The sequence below is a fragment of the Pogona vitticeps genome, chromosome 7 (assembly GCF_051106095.1).
Source record: "Pogona vitticeps strain Pit_001003342236 chromosome 7, PviZW2.1, whole genome shotgun sequence".
Classification (NCBI taxonomy): domain Eukaryota; kingdom Metazoa; phylum Chordata; class Lepidosauria; order Squamata; family Agamidae; genus Pogona; species Pogona vitticeps.
The window spans coordinates 27,501-42,968 of record NC_135789.1 but is presented as its reverse complement, the minus strand read 5'-3'; the positions used below and the strand labels follow the sequence as shown (position 1 = coordinate 42,968).

General features: G+C 48.4%; 1 protein-coding gene and 1 long non-coding RNA gene across 2 annotated transcripts; one reads left to right on the top strand and one right to left on the bottom strand.

The window, feature by feature from the left end:
* Nucleotides 1-359: 359 nt before the first annotated feature.
* Nucleotides 360-6,284, top strand: SDHB (succinate dehydrogenase complex iron sulfur subunit B). Its single transcript, XM_078379466.1, has 8 exons — nt 360-511; nt 969-1,117; nt 1,249-1,334; nt 2,560-2,696; nt 3,533-3,649; nt 4,266-4,367; nt 4,946-5,068; nt 5,600-6,284. The coding sequence occupies exons 1-8, from the start codon at nt 416-418 to the stop codon at nt 5,675-5,677; spliced, it is 888 nt and encodes a 295-aa protein (XP_078235592.1). The 5' UTR covers nt 360-415; the 3' UTR covers nt 5,678-6,284.
* Nucleotides 5,927-9,139, bottom strand: LOC144584094 (uncharacterized). Its single transcript, XR_013538139.1, has 2 exons — nt 8,889-9,139; nt 5,927-6,909 (listed from the first exon to the last, which is right to left on the bottom strand). It is a non-coding gene; the product is annotated as an uncharacterized LOC144584094 (long non-coding RNA).
* Nucleotides 9,140-15,468: the final 6,329 nt, after the last annotated feature.

The window sequence follows — 15,468 nt, the reverse complement described above, 5'->3', positions numbered from 1 at the left end:
GCGACAGGCACCCCGAACTTTGGGCAGAGAGGCCGCTCAACCACTTCGGAGACGTAGTATTAAAAAAGACACTGGGACCCATTTAATGTATTAATTAGAAAACGAACGCAGAGCCTTCCCAGGAAGCACGCAAGGCGAGCACGCAACCCTCAGAATATTTTCTTGGTCGAAAGCCCCGCATTTCGTAAATGAAGAAACGTCACCCGGTGACCTTTGACCCAAGCGCTCGGTCCGCGAGCAAGGCGGGGGAACGCCGCGGCTCGGCGGGAGCGTGATTGGGGGAGCGCATGCGCACGCAGAGGGTCGTACGTGCGCTTCCTCGCCTCAACCAATATGGCGGCAGGGGCGGGACGCCCCGACGCTTCCGTTCCTTCCTCGCCGGAAGTCGCTTCCAGGCCACTGTCAAGGGCGCAAGATGGCGGCGTCTGTTGTGACCGGAGGGGCGGGGATGGCGGCGATCAGGACTTTTGGCCGCGACGGGGGCGGCCCGGCCCTGCTTCGGCTCCTCCAGGTGGGGCGGCGGGCCTCCCAGCGGGCTGCGCTTCCGGAGACCCGCTTGGGTGCCGCCGCGCAGCGTCCCCCCCTCCCCCGAGCACCCCGGGCGGGAAGGTGGCCTCCGGCTCATTCGGTAGCGGGGGGGGGAGGGAGGGAGGGAGGGAGGGCCGGCCGCCTGCCTGCCTCCTCCGCCCGCCCCGGGCCCACGTCCGGATGCCGGTTCCCCCGCTTGGGCAGCGCGGCTTGAGGGCAAGTGGGCCGCGCGTGTGAAGTGGCCGGGATGGTCTCTCGCTCGCTGGGCCGAGTCGGCCGGAAAGGGAGAGCCCAGGAAGGGATGATGGAGGAGGAGGAGGAAGGGCCCTGGTCGTCCTCGGCTCCCTTTCTCTCCCCCTTGGCTCGGATATGCCGGAGCCCGAGGCGGCGGGAAGGCTTCACCGGCTGCCCTTTTCTTCCTCTCCCCCTTCCCGGTGCAGGCCTGCCGGAGGTCGGCCCACCTCGCCGCCGCCGCCGCTCCTGCCCGCGAGGCGTCTGGGCGCATCAAGAGGTTCGCCGTGTACCGTTGGAACCCGGACAACCCCGGGGAGAAACCTCACATGCAGACGTACGAAATAGACTTAAACAAGTGAGTGAATGTGCAGGCGAGAGTAAGTAGGGCTCCCTTCTTCCGGGAGGTGGCAGGGAGGAAGATGCTGTAGAAAGAAGGCGGCAGAAATTAATAGAAGACCTTGTCTTATTTTTGGGGAAACATGGTAGATGTGGACCGATGGTCCTTGATGCCCTCATCAAGATTAAGAATGAAATGGACTCCACCCTGACCTTCCGCCGGTCCTGCAGAGAAGGTAAATGTGCTTGTCATTTGGGCTGGTGTTCTGAGAAGCCACAGACTCAGGCAGGCAGCAGGTTCAACAGGGTGAGAATTTTGCCAGAACGGGTCCATTCTAAGGCTGTTTGGTTTTGCGTTTCATTTCACTCCAAGGACTGCCTTTGATAGTCCACTTTCAGTAGCAACATTTCTGTTGACTTGCAACAGTCACACACAGACTCTTGTGGCTGAGGCAAGGCCAGACTAGAAAGCCAACATATTATACCTGTAGTTGCATTTTCAGTTTTGTGGCATGTCATTATTTTCAGTGGAACAGTTACAAAAAAAGTTTTGAAGAGGTTTCAGCTAATATTAGTCTTGTATATTGACCAGAATTTACAGTGGGGTCTTGACTTGAGAACTTAATCCGTATTGGAAGGTGGTTCTCAAGTCAAAAAGTTGTCAGGTCAAATCTGCATTTCCCATAGGAATGCATTGAGAACCATTTGATCCGTATCTGCTCTTTTCCGTCCATAGAAACTAATGGGAAGCTGCTATTCTGCCTTCGACCACTAGAGGGGGATATTTTGTTTCTTTTTTTTCTTAGGTCAAGAAAGGTTCAGGGAAGGCAGGGAAAATACAGTCCAGGCAGTACAAGTACCAGGCAGTCTGAAGACTGTCTCCCAATCCACTCTCTAAACGCTGGGAGGAGTGAGGAAGCAGACAGGCACCCTTTTCACTGGCCAACAGTTAACTGAAAGTTCAAATTTTGCACTTTCCCTGCCTCCCACGTGGGTTTTTTTAAGTTCGTAACTCAAATCTAAGTATGTAAGTCAAGTCAATATTTTCCTATGAGAGTGGTTCTTAAGTCAAAATGTTCTTAACTCGAGCCGTTCTTAAGTCAAGACCCCACTGTAATGGCTTAATTTTTTCCTTACATTGGTCAGTGGACATATAATGGAACTAAGTTTAATGGCTATAATGGTGCGCTCCTTGTGTGCACCATAGGCACGGCAGGGATTGTGGGGAAGCTGAAGGATGATGCACCACCTGTTTCAATTGCCATGAGTCGGACGCTCTGTCTCGTCCTTAACGTTCCTTCCAAGCCAAGTTTGACTAAAACTGCCCTTGAGGCAAGTGGGAGGCTTGGGGGTTCTCTGTGCAGACTGGGTTGCACACAGGGCGAGGACGTTGCTGAGGAATTTCTGAGTAGAACCAGGGAAGGGGAGACACTCACGCCATTACCTGGCTTCTTCCCACAGGGATTTGTGGCTCCTGTGCAATGAACATTAGTGGGGGCAATACTTTGGCATGCACGAAAAGGATCGATACGGACCTGAGCAAGGTCACCAAAATTTATCCTCTCCCCCACATGTATGTGGTGAAGGATCTTGTCCCTGTAAGTATCCATGTGGCCCATTGACAAGATTGGGGAGCTTTTTCTTCAGTTTTCTGCTGGTTTGCTGAAATCATGGAAATATTTCAATGGTGAAAGAAGGGCTGATGGGGTAACAAGGACAAGTATTAACCATGTTTTCAATGTCTTCTGGAATATAGTTGTTATGGCCAAAAAATTGCAATTGGAATGCAATGCAACTTGTTTTATTAGAGTGACAATTTATTTACTTCACTACTTGGATACATACCTAGGATATTCTAATTTCCATTCATACAGTTGCCCTGTGATTCCTCTTTGCACCACCTCTAGAGTGCAGTTCATGGCTCCACTGTGAGTTGTGTGTGTATAGGTGCAGCTAGGATATGTCCACTCATTTGTGTGGGTCTACAAGACAGCAGGGTCTAAAAATTGGCAGTATTTGACTAGCCAGAATGCCAGTGAGCTCTTGCTCTTTGAGTCCTTATGAAGACAGGAGAACACAGATGTTTTAGACAATTTATGCTATAGATATGTGTTAGTGATGAAGCAGTATAGCAGAAGGGAGCACACAGATATCCTCACATACAGGGGAGCCTTTCTCCTTAAACACCAGGTGGATACAGTTCTTAATGTTCATACATTATTTAATACATCAAATGTCCGTTTTCATGCACATGGAAACACTACCCCACATCCTGTAATCACCAATGACGGAATCTTCAAGACTTTTCAACAGAGAGATGTTGGCTGAGATAGGGCTTTGTAGATATATCTTTTAAAGTCTTTCCCTCAGATATCAGCTACTGTAATCCAACATATTACATCAGCATTCACTTTCTCTCATTTCTCCCGTTCAGGACTTAAGCAACTTCTATGCCCAGTACAAAGCTATCCAGCCTTATTTGAAGAAAAAAGATGAATCCAATCAAGGCAAAGAACAGTATCTCCAGTCCATAGAAGATCGGGAAAAGCTAGTTAATAATTTTTCCTTTTGTTTCTATTCTTTTGGTGTGAGCTTTCACTGCAATGTTTTGGAATACATCAATGCTTGCATGTGTCCCCTTTCCTACAGACTGCCATCTCTGGCAGTCATTCCAGCGAAACTTTGCTGAAACTCTGGGCTCTCCCATGTCACAGCAAGGGATTCTGCTTTGCACCTGGGCTGCATACCAGGCTTCTAGGTGTCTGAGGTCCCTGCTGCATCAAGGTTGTTTCCAGAGATTCAGCCCAGGACCTGGTGTAAGCAGAGCTCCCTTGTTTCCATGTACTAAAAGCACATGTGCAAAAAGTAAACCTAGCATGCAACGCGTGCCTAAAAGGGCTGTGAGCCTCTTTTATTTTTGGGGGTCTCCTCCCTTGGTGTCTTGTGTGTCTTTGCTGAGGAGCAAAGCATTTCGGTTTAACGTGCTACGTCTCCTAGTCGTGGACTAGGCCCTGACCTCTCTGGTCCCTGACTGATCTGCAGACCCATGTTTTTGGGTGCGGTGTTGGTGATGGTGTTTCTTTAGGGGCTTTCTCCTGCAAACCCTACCAACTTGAAATGGCATGGTTATTTTCCTTTTCCTGACAGCTTATTGTCTTCCTCCCCAGGATGGGCTGTATGAATGCATTCTCTGTGCCTGTTGCAGTACAAGTTGCCCCAGCTATTGGTGGAATGGAGATAAGTACCTGGGCCCTGCTGTGCTTATGCAGGTAAGAGGAATAGGGGTGTCAAAGGGGTTTGTGGATTTCTGCAGCACTGTAGCAAAGGACGGTGGAGAGAGCTCCTAACCCTCTAGGCCGCTCTTCAGTCGGGTAGCAATTGCTGTTGATGCGTCTGAAATTATCATGATGTGGGCTTCCTTTGGAACCCTCACAGTCACTTGATAAGGACGGGGACGGTGGCCAGGTCAAGGCACTGCTGCCGGTCTGCAGCATGGAACCAGGCAGGAGAGAACTGATCAAGGATAGCTGGGAAGATAAGGTGGAGCAGGCATTTATTTCCAGCTTGGAGGCAGCTCATCTGAAAGCCGTAGGGGAGCCATAGGCTGCATTGTGCACACCAGTGGTAGGTGAGGAACAGCTCCTACTAGATCACCATGATTGTAGAGTGTGGCGAGGTGGTTCGTTAGATAAAGAAAGTGAGTGGAGACAGAAGACGTCATGGCAGAAAAAATCCATGGCAGTGAGATACCTATCTAAGAGAAGACAATAAAATATGGGAGTTCTTGTTCTGGGCATCTTGGTGTCCTGTGATAGGCAGGATTCCTATGCCATTTCTTTTCTTCCAGGCTTATCGCTGGATGATTGATTCCCGAGATGATTACACAGAGGAGCGCCTGGCACAGCTGCAAGACCCCTTCTCTCTTTACCGCTGCCACACCATCATGAATTGCACACAGACCTGCCCAAAGGTGATTGTCCTTCCTTTCATTGCATGATTTGGGTAGGCGAGGCCTTTGCCTCTCCTCTAGGGGACAAGGGGGTGAGGCACTTGGATGCCCCAACTTCATGAAGAGCCTTTAGCTATGTGTGCTGTGGGGCCACAGTACCTGCTGTTAGTTGGCTATTTCAGAAGGATATGCTGGATGCAGTGCAGAGAGCAACATCTGGAAGGGACAGACGTTGCTCGAGTGACAAACCTGCAGGCTGTTCCGTTGGACCAGGAGGTTATTGTAGAAATGAAACGACTGTTTCACGAGTCCTCTTTCTAGCTCTAAATATAATTCTGCACTTCGACACAAAGGAGAATTGCTTCCTGCCTTTGCATCCTTTTAGAGATTCTGAACCAGTTTAATTTCCCTTCATCTCAGTCATGCAATGATGATGTCTTGATTTCTGGTGGTGTTGGTCGCCAAGAGCTACAGCTGCAGCCTTGGGTTTGAGTAAATAAAGATGCTATAGTTGTTCTACTTTCATCTGCTCACTTTGTTCTCCTTTGACAGGGGCTGAACCCAGGGAAAGCCATTGCTGAGATCAAAAAGATGATGGCCACTTATAAGGAGCGAGCAGCCACTGCGTAAACATGACAGCACTTTTTCTTCACAATACGCAGATCTTCTATAGCAGGGAGTCAGTTCACTTACTTTCTTACTTTGGGTGGTGTAACATCCTGCCTTCTAGTGTGTTTTCTTTTCAAGGTTCAAACACACACCAAAAGGTGAATAAAGTGCTTCATTATTGTATTTTGACCTAGATTTCTATTGTATTTTGATCTGACTATCCTAAGACGGGCGCCTTATCAACTGTGTTCTATGTAGACTGGACAGTGCCAGAGCATATGCGGGAGGGCCAGCTTAAAGCAGGGTTAAGGTTCCACTGCATATTTCTCAGTATAAGGTTGAACTCTTGGGGAAAACATTCCTAGATAAGCCAGGTATGTGGGGAAGGAGCAACACACAGGTGCAGAATGGATTGGGGTTAAGGTGGAGGGAAAGATGCTCTGCCATTGCACTGAGTCCATCTCTTTGGGATGGCTGCTGTCTACTTCATCACAAAGTGTTTAATCTCATGGCTTGTTAAGGGTTAGGGTTTATCAGAAGGTATCCAAAAAATCCTCATTTATTTAGTTGTTTGTTTGCTTGTTTGTTTACTTACTTACTTGTTTATTAAATGTATAGCCTGTGTGTCTTCTATGGTCCTGTAAGTTGTGTCAGGGTGAAAGAGATGGGTTTCCCGAGCAAGCTTCATAGTTCACAGGAGAATCTCATTTCCACACTAGCAAATGAGAATCATGAAACCACTTTTTGTGTGTGCACATGCATGTGGCTTCACCTATCTTTGCAACTATATTTTGCCTAATTCCTGTGTATCCCCCAACTCCAGACAAGTAGGAAATATGCATTTCAAGGATGGTTCAATGGTCCAGAATCTTTTTAGTAGTGACTTCCATCTTCTTTTTAATCAATTCCATTTAAATGAAATTAACTGTACCACAACTTGAGAAGAGGTCATAGGGCTTTGTGAACAGTATTTTCTTCAATTTTTTTTCTTTATTGGACTTTTGTTACACATTTGGAGGAAAAGGGGACTCAAAAAGGCTCTCTGACTCACAGAGAGATTAGTATAGAACTAATGGGGGTGCAAGGACAATACCTGCTATCTGTGGAGAGAGGATGCTTCCATCAAGGAGGTTACCTAGCCAGGAATAGTTCTGATATTCCTTTTCTTTCTCCTCTTTTCGGCTGTCCTTGCCTCCTGGGTAGGATCAGACTCCTCACATGACTAGCACGAAGATGACTGGCAGGTGAACATCCTGCAAGAACAATGGGGTGTGTGTACTTTATAATAGTGTTAACTTGAAAAGAAATATCTGGCCCTGAATATGCAATGCCCCCCAACCCCATTCCCAAAACAAGTTTCTGAACAAAACATAAAGAAAATAAAAAAAAAAAGAAAAATGTCGCACACAAAGACTTGATGTAAGCTTTTGTGGACAACTTCACTTAACACAACTACCTCTTCTAAAACTACATCTCTGAAGAAATGGACTTTTAAAGCAACTTCCCTCAGGCTAAAGAGTGTGAGGGGGCTTCCCTGGGCATACCTTAGCAAGTGGGGGGCAGCTGCTTTTGGGGATAAGCCTTCCCTATTCCTTCCCCACTTTTAAATACATATGAGGGAGTTACTGTTACAATGTCCCATCCCCCCCCAACTAATTTGCAAAAGTTATTGGGAGAATAAAGTCTTAAAGGAACTTGCAAACTTCCTTCAGGCCAGAAAGCAGAAGGAAGGCACCCCTGGGCACCTTTTAGCAAGCAAGGTGAAAGCAACATTTTGGGGAGAGCATCCCCACTTCCTCTCTCTCTCTCTCAGTTACTCAGTCACTCACACCCACAGAGAGAGAGGGGAGGGTGTATTTCTAACGGGAAGCCAAGTAATAGGAGCTTGCCTGGAAGAATGGGATGTGGAATCCCCCCCTTCTCTTTCGGGAGGGCGTTCTTCCTGGTCCCTGGGAAAGCAAGGCGCCCTTTCTCCTCCTCCTCCTCCTCCTAGGCTTCAGGATGTATTTTTAAAAACAGAGATCTGGAAAATTTTCACTTAATATGTGCAATATTTCAAAGACCTCAATTTGACCTATGGATTAAAACCTGTAGCACTTTTGGGCAGTGCAGGTCTCCAGTGATTTGAGTCAATCTGTTTCGCAGCAATTCATCTTGTGATTTTAATTAATTCAATTTAAATCTAATTCATCTGTCTCTGCCTGAGGTGGGGGGGGGCTTGAGTGAGATAATATTGTCTTCAACATTTTTTTCCTTTATTGGACTTCTGTGACCCTTTTGGCTCAAAAGGGGAGTCCAAAAAGTTTACAAAAATATTATGAAACAGCTAGTTTGGGGGAGGGAACTTGTCATTGTCTGAGAAAGGGAGCATTCCAGCAAGGAGGTCACCAAGCAAGAGGCCTTCTTTTCTCCCTTCTCTTTTGGGGCTGACTTTGTTTGGCAGGATCAGGCTCCTCGTAGGACTGGCACCGACATTCTGCAACACCAGGGGGGGGGGGGCTTTTCATACTATTAATTTCCTGTGTTAAGGCAACACCTGGCTATGAAAACGCTATGCCAACCCCATCCCCATTCTCAAAACATTTATCTGAAGAAAGGGGTTCTTAACGGGACTTGGCAGCTTCCCTCGGGCCAAAGAGCAGATGGGGGGGGGAGGGCATCCCCGGGGGCAAGCGGCGCGGTGGTGGGGGTGCAAGCAGCATTTTAGAGAAGGCCTCCGTACCTCCTATGCTTCTCTCACACACGCAACTGGAGAAGCCGAGTCACAGAAGGTTGCCTCGAGAAATGGACATTGAGGGTTCCCGCTCCTCATCCTTTCGGGAGGGGGGTTGTCTCTTTTGCAGTTTCTTTCTCAACCTCCGACCTCAGAATCAGAAACATCCTTTCCCCTATCTCTCTCTCTGCCCCCTTCAGAAACCTCCGCTTACTTCCCTCCCTAAAAAGAAGCCCTTTGGGAAGAAGGAAAGTGAGGGAGGAAGGCCTCGGGTTGAAGGCCCCGTTTCCCTTCCCCTCAGGACCGCGTAAAGGCTTTGGCTCGAGGGCCGCTGCCCCCTCCCTCCCTCCCTCCCTCCGCTTTGCCCCCTTCCCGCCACACCGGAGTCCCAGCTGAGAGGGGGGGGGGGTTCAAGCTTATGGCGTCCCTCTTGAGAAAGCCATGAAGGCGGGGCAACGGCTTAAACGCTCGGCCTCTCCTTTTTCCCCTTCCCACCCCCACCCAAGTCCGAGGCCTGACCTGAGCTTCCAGCCGACTGAAGAAAACACCGCCAGAAAACCTTTCCGCTGCCGCCTCAGCGCCGCTCGAATGGCTCCCTCACAGCCTCGCCGGCGCCCCATCCTGGCCAATGGGACGCCTTCCCGCCCTAAATGGGAGGGGGCGGAAGAGGCTCCCTGGCGGTTACCTGAGGCACCTGAGGGGCCCGCCCGCACCCAGGCCAGCGAGTCATATTGCTGCCCCGCCCGCCCTCGCACCCTCCCCCACCCCACCCCACCCCTTCTGGCGCCCAGCCCTCCTGGCTGACTAGTTCTGTGACACTAACGGGAGCAGGATACAAACTGAATAAAAAAATAAAATTAATCTGTTTCTTAATATTCTAGTAATGTGTGTTCTTTAAAGTATGTTCATTGCCGGCTGGTCTTACATCTGAACTCGCATGGGTAATTTTCCGGTTGAATGCGCAAAGGGGTTGCCAAAAAAACTGAAACTTCTCATTCCCCCCCCCACCGCATTCTCTTTTGTGAGAGAGTGTGTGCTATTTTTAAGACTTCAGGAAAAGGCTTTTGGACCATGACTTTCTTCTCTTATTTTAGCTACCGGACGTGGACAACAGTAAAGAAGATCCAGGCACAGACATCTGGTACCTTTCCAATTAAACAGTGTACCAATTAAACAGCCGCCTAGAGTGGTCGAAATGACCAGATAGGCGGGGTATAAATAGAATAAAGAAATAAAGAAATAAATTGCCACCTGTTACAGCGTGGACAGTAGGGTAAAAAGCAATAATAATAATAATAATAATAAGAACAATAACAATAACTACAACAATAATAACCATTTATAACTATATTTATTTATTACCGTTTCATGCAGTAATCTTATTAAGGCACACAAATATTTTAATTTAAAGAAAGGACACTTAGTTCAAATGAGAAATTACAGATATCTAAAACCACCTTTACAAGTGGCTGATAAAGGAGAAAAGGGGAGGGGGGTTACTAATAAAAAGCAGGTGAAATAGACAAGCACCGAAAGTCCATTGAATTGCAGTCGTCCTCTTGAACCTTGGGAGACGAACCAGGAAAAAAAGACACGAGGAGGTTTCCTCCTCCCCAGTCCCTGGGAGAGCGAGGCGCCCTTCCTTTTCTTCCTCCACCTCCACCTCGTCCTCCTCCTCCTCCTCGGTCCCTCTCAGGATATCCCCCCCCCCCATAGATCAGGAGCCGTTTAGGAGCCGCGCTTTTAATTCCCCCAGCCGGGAAGCCTGGGGGGGGGGTTGAAATGGCTAGGGTCCTCCGGCATGAGGCTGCCAGCAGAGGGAGCCGAGAAGTGGCTGGCCAAGGGAGTAGAGGCACCGTCTAGCACGCTTGGACTCAGAGGGCCTTTCATGCTGACGTTCTAGCTTTCAGAACTCACAGGGCAGGTCCTCTGGGCCCGCCTCTTCCTGGAAGTTGCCCTAGAGCCATTCTAGCCTTCTGAAATCAGAGGGCAGGTCCTCCGGGCCCGGCTCTTCCTGTCGCATCGCCATGGAGCCACTCCCAGCCAATGGAAATCAGAGGGCAGGTCCTCAGGGCCCGCCTCTTCCTGCAAGTCACCATGGGGACCTTCTAGCCCTTTGCACTCGGAGACCAGGTCCTCCGGGCCCGCCCCTTCTATCCCGTTGCCATGGCGACGCTGGGACGCTAAAGGCCGGTGCATCACGCTTTTCCTTCCCTACCGTGTCTCCCCATTATTTGTCCGGCCTGCCCCTGCGGCACCCAGAGGCTGTTCCAGCTGCAAAGCCGGTGGCAGACCCGGCCTGCGGTGGACGGTGCCCCGCTCCTACCGGGGACGGCGGGTGGGTAAGGAGGCCCGTGGGGGAGGGTGGGGTGACTGCTGGGACCCTTCTCCCCCACCCCATGATGGGCTTTGTAGTCCTTTAGGAGATGAATCTGATCCAAGGTGGGAAAGGCCACCAAGTTTCTGGGCATGTGCAGAGTTACGGTTGGTCTCCTACCCATGAGGCTAGCCCTTAAGGAAAGGATTAAAGGGGGTCTGGGTGGATTTCCCTCCCTCCCTCCCTCCCTCCCTCCCTCTTTCTGCCTCCAAACCCCATGGGAAATGCAGGGCAGGACTCAGCCTAGTAGTCGTCGCCCTCACATTAAACGACTTGAAATTCTTCATGCTTCCTTCTTTTATATATTTTAATTTAATTACTTATTTAATTATATATTTATTTGATTTATATAATGCCCATCTGGCAGCCAAGGCCACTCTGGGCTGTTTGTTTGTGTTGTGATTTTATTATTTCACCCTGGAGAGGCGAGGGAGCCGTCTTTTTCTTCTCAGCATCAAGGGGACCTGGGGTTGTGGCTCATTTCTACTGCTTTTAATTCCACCCGCTGAGTAACAAAGGTTAAGAACCACTGTGTTAGCCAATCTAGATTGATTACTAAGCTACAATAATGGGTACTTCTTGAGCCTACAGTGGCTCCTTATGATACACTGCCCGTATATGATTAACTCCCACCCCCACGGAAGGCCAGACTCCCGGGCTTCTTCAGAAGCAATGCTGATCCAAGGCTAGAGGCAGGGGTGTATTTATTTTATATCCCGCCTATCTGGTCTTACGACCACTCTCATGTATGATGAGCAACTGTCTCCAAGTGAAGATTAGTGAGTACTTGCAGAGTGTATCCTGTCTGTTTTGGATAGCCTCTGAAGGAAAGTCTATGAAGGGATTTCCTTCATCCCGTCATCCTATAAAGAAAAATACAGAATTAAATCTCGTGCACCAACTCCCCTGCCGAAAAGACAGCTATAGAATGCCTACACCTTCCTCTATATAGGAAGAGACACCAAAGCATCCTTGAAGAAAAGCCCACAAAGGGATTGCCTTCATCCTGTCATCCAATAAAGAAAAAACTAAGCTTGCCGTAGTAACGTTAAGAAGCACATTAACATGAAAAGCATTCCTTTGCATTTTGTTTCTTTCTCTTTTGACAGGGAACAAGAAAATAAAGCATAAGAACACTAATACTAATAGAGAAAACGGAAGCTCCTCGTCCACACGTTCATAGAAGAACTTTCAGTGGCTCCAGGAAGCTGCAAGCACCTCCTCCTCATGTCTCCGATGCTCCTGTTAAGGCAAAGTAAAATATTTAGTCTCACCGGATCGCTTCCTACAAATCTGCTTCATCCATAGAACCTGACAAATAGCCCTCCAACTTAGACGACGATGAAGATTTTATTCATTTGACGTTTTTCTACCCTGTCTTCCTGCTAAAAATAGGACCCAAGGCGACTCACAGCATTAAAAGACAATATTTAAAAGTTAAAATCAGTCATTAACCCAAAAATTTGTAGAACATCGTTATTCCTGTCATGATTATTGTTAACAAAAATACCCAGTTTGCTGTAGTAGAGAGAGCGCGTTAATAAATCAGCAAGCCTGGGTTCAAATACCCACCGAGAGGAGTAACATTGAATTAAACAAGAGCATTGAATTAACATTCTGCTGTTGGATGAAAATTGGTATCATTCACTTTGAAACCTAGGCATTATGTTTCTTGCATACAATTTTTCCATCCAGAACACACAGGCAGGGGTGGCTGCCAGTTTTTGTTTATTAAGTACATGCCTAGAACAGACAAATCCACTGCTTTATTTTCCTGTTTGGGAATGTCTTCTATTTTTTTGTTTGTTTGTTTTTGCCACACCCACTGAAAGAGATTTTGGGGGGGGGGGGAGAACATACCTTAGGCAACATTCGATTCCCTGAAATAAAGCCAACGTTGCATAAGTTGTTGTTTTGTCTGTTTTTTTTTTTTTTAATGCACACTTACAATGGCCAAATTAGAAATTCCAAGTTCCCGATTTATTTAATAGATTTGGTCAGCGCAGCTCAAGAAAAATAAGATTGACCAGTGATTGATGTTTCAGTAGAGAAGTCAAAATTGGAGTACAGTATTTTTAGGCAGCACTATTTTTGTTTACAAATGCATATTCATTTTGTTGCACTTTAATTTCATTTTCCGGTTGAGTTATTATAGCAGCTTGTTATCAGGCAAGAGGAAATCTTTTAAACGAAGCTGCAGCTTAACACTGTGAGCAACGCATAAGTAATAAGAGGAAAACATTAACCCCTGGAAATTACTGAGCCGAAACCTCTGCAGAGCACAAGATCCATTAAAAAGGGGGGGTGTTTGGCTATTTGAATGGGGTGGGTGGGGAGACAGTAGATTAGACCCTCCTGAGCAACCACTGGGGGGGGGGGACTGCAGTAGAGTAAGACAGGTCCCCCACGATAGGTTTTATCAGAGAGAGCCTAGATTTCCAAACTACCGCAGGCGACTACTAAAGGAAGATAATAAAGGACCTGACGTTGTGTAGAAAAGGCTGCCAAGGTGGTTGAAAACTTTTCTAGGGGCTCGTCAGATGGAAACACCCCCCCCCCCCGCCCCGCTGAACACCCAATGTATCAAACCCCCCCCCAACAAACTTTGAGCGTTGATCTGAAGACGGGGAAAAAAGGCTTCTTGGTCAGGCTTGGCTACCTGGAATCCGAAACGCCCGTCTCCCCACGTTGACGACACAGCTGCCCCCCAGGAATCTCAACCGCGCCAGGTGAGGGGCTAGACGTGACGAAACGGTATCCTTGATTGGCGGGTCTATCCGGTAGTGGTTTGAATTCAACCAATGGGGTTAAAAGAAATGCGGAGGAGGCGGTGCTGCGGAAAGTGAGGGAAATGCCGCTTGAGGGGTGTTTCGACTTCGGGTTCCCATGCGAAAGGAAGTCGGGGTCGTTCTCGTGCGGGGGCTGGGGGGGGGTTTGAGTTCTAGGCGGGGAAGCGTTCGAGGTACTAATGAAGGGACTGTGCCGTGGCAGAGGTGGTTTTTGTTTCTTTCCTTGCTTAAGCAAAAGAGAGAAGTGGTTAAGAGTGTCTAGGGTTCCGTTGGGGAGGTGCACCTCTTTGTACGATTAAAGTGAAGGGGGAGCGTTTGAGTGTTTTACCTCTCCTGGGAAAGGTTTTTGAAATTTTGAAAGGTTTTGAAAGGAAAAGGGAATGAGTTGAGGTTTTGAAAGGAAAAGGGGTCCGTGTTGCATTGTTAAAGGGCATTGCCGAGGTGCGGTATTTAAATGACTGAAAAGTGAAATCTTGTAGGTGGCAGTGATTTGAATAAATTGCATGTGGGTTTTTGTTCGTTAGGGTTTAGTTATTTGTGCCGTCGTAATTGTGCGTTTGAATTCTTATTTGAAAAGAAATGTTTAAAAACAATCTAAGAAGTTGTCACTGAATCACGGGACGGTGATTTGGAAGCGAGGTATTTAAAGCCCTGCAAGGGGAATTGTTTGAGGTCACAGCGATCGGTATAAATAGCATGTGGGTTTGTGTTCGTTAGGGTTTACAGTTCTGGTTCCTTTCGTATTAATTAGCGCCATCCCAAGCGCGGTCCGGAGTCTTTACGTGAAGAGCAATGTTTAAAAAATCGGCGTAAGGGGTGTGCAATGCATTGTGGGAGCGTGGTGAGAAATGAGCGTTTAAAGCAGGGTTAGGGTTAAAGTAGCGCAAGGTGTATTTTTGGAGTTGAGAGAGATGTGAATAAATTCGGTGTGGCTTTGTTCGTGTTGTTTAATCGTTTGAAATGTGGTTTTGGCGAGCACATTTGTGGAACGCATGGAGGAGGGTTTGTAGAAAGGATTGAAAGCTTTGTTGAAAGAGAAGAATGTTAGGGGAGAGTCGTTATGGGCAAAAGAGTGTAAAAGGACTAAAACTGAAAGCGTAAGAAAAAGCAAGGAAGCTGCATTTTGTTGAATTGAACGTGAGCTGCAAGAGTTGAGGTTTGAAGGTTTTAAATGCGTGATCTGCGTAAAAGGGTCCCATAATGCATCGTGGAGGGTTTCTAGCAATGTTTTTGAAGATTGGTGTAAAAATAAGAATTGGAGGGGAGAGTTGGGGTGGTAAATGGAGTGGAAGACGAAAAAGAAGTGTGAAGAGACCGAAATAGAATGCGAGATGGAATTTTTTGAGCCCACTGTGACCTAGAAGGCTGCAGGATTGGGGGTTTTAAATAGCAATCGGGTTGTAGTAATGTTATAAGGAGAGAGCTGTAGGTTAGGTGCTGTAGAGGTGGATGGCAGCTAACTGAGTGGGGGGAGGGGCAGAGTAGAGGAGAGGGGCAGAGTAGGAGGGGGGCAGAGTAGGGAGGGGACAGAGTAGGGGGGTGGAGCAGAGGGGGGACAGAGTAGGGGGGTGGAGCAGAGGGGGGGCAGAGTAGGGAGGGGACAGAGTAGGGAGGGGGCAGAGTAGGGGGGGTGGAGCAAGAGGGGGGCGGAGCAGAGGGCGGAGCCGAGGGCAGGGTGGAGGAGAAGGTGGGGCGGGGCGGAGCCGCGGGAGGGGCAGATTTTTTGGCGGCGCGGGCTCGCGCGCGCGCGCGAGCCCGCGCCGCCAAAAAATCTGCCCCTCCCGCGGCTCCGCCCCGCCCCACCTTCTCCTCCACCCTGCCCTCGGCGAAGCAAGGGCAAACCCACACCTCGCAAAAATCTGCCCCTCCCTTGGCTCCGCCCTGCCCTCTGCGAAGCAGGTGCAAGTCTGCGCCTCCCAAAAATCTGCCCCTC

Excerpts from the sequence above, each read along its gene's own strand:
- SDHB (XM_078379466.1), top strand. The coding sequence starts at position 416 with ATGGCGGCGTCTGTTGTGACCGGAGGGGCGGGGATGGCGGCGATCAGG. Across the intron at positions 512-968 it reads CCCTGCTTCGGCTCCTCCAG|GCCTGCCGGAGGTCGGCCCA; the intron begins GTGGGGCGGCGG and ends TTCCCGGTGCAG. Across the intron at positions 5,069-5,599 it reads GCACACAGACCTGCCCAAAG|GGGCTGAACCCAGGGAAAGC; the intron begins GTGATTGTCCTT and ends CTCCTTTGACAG.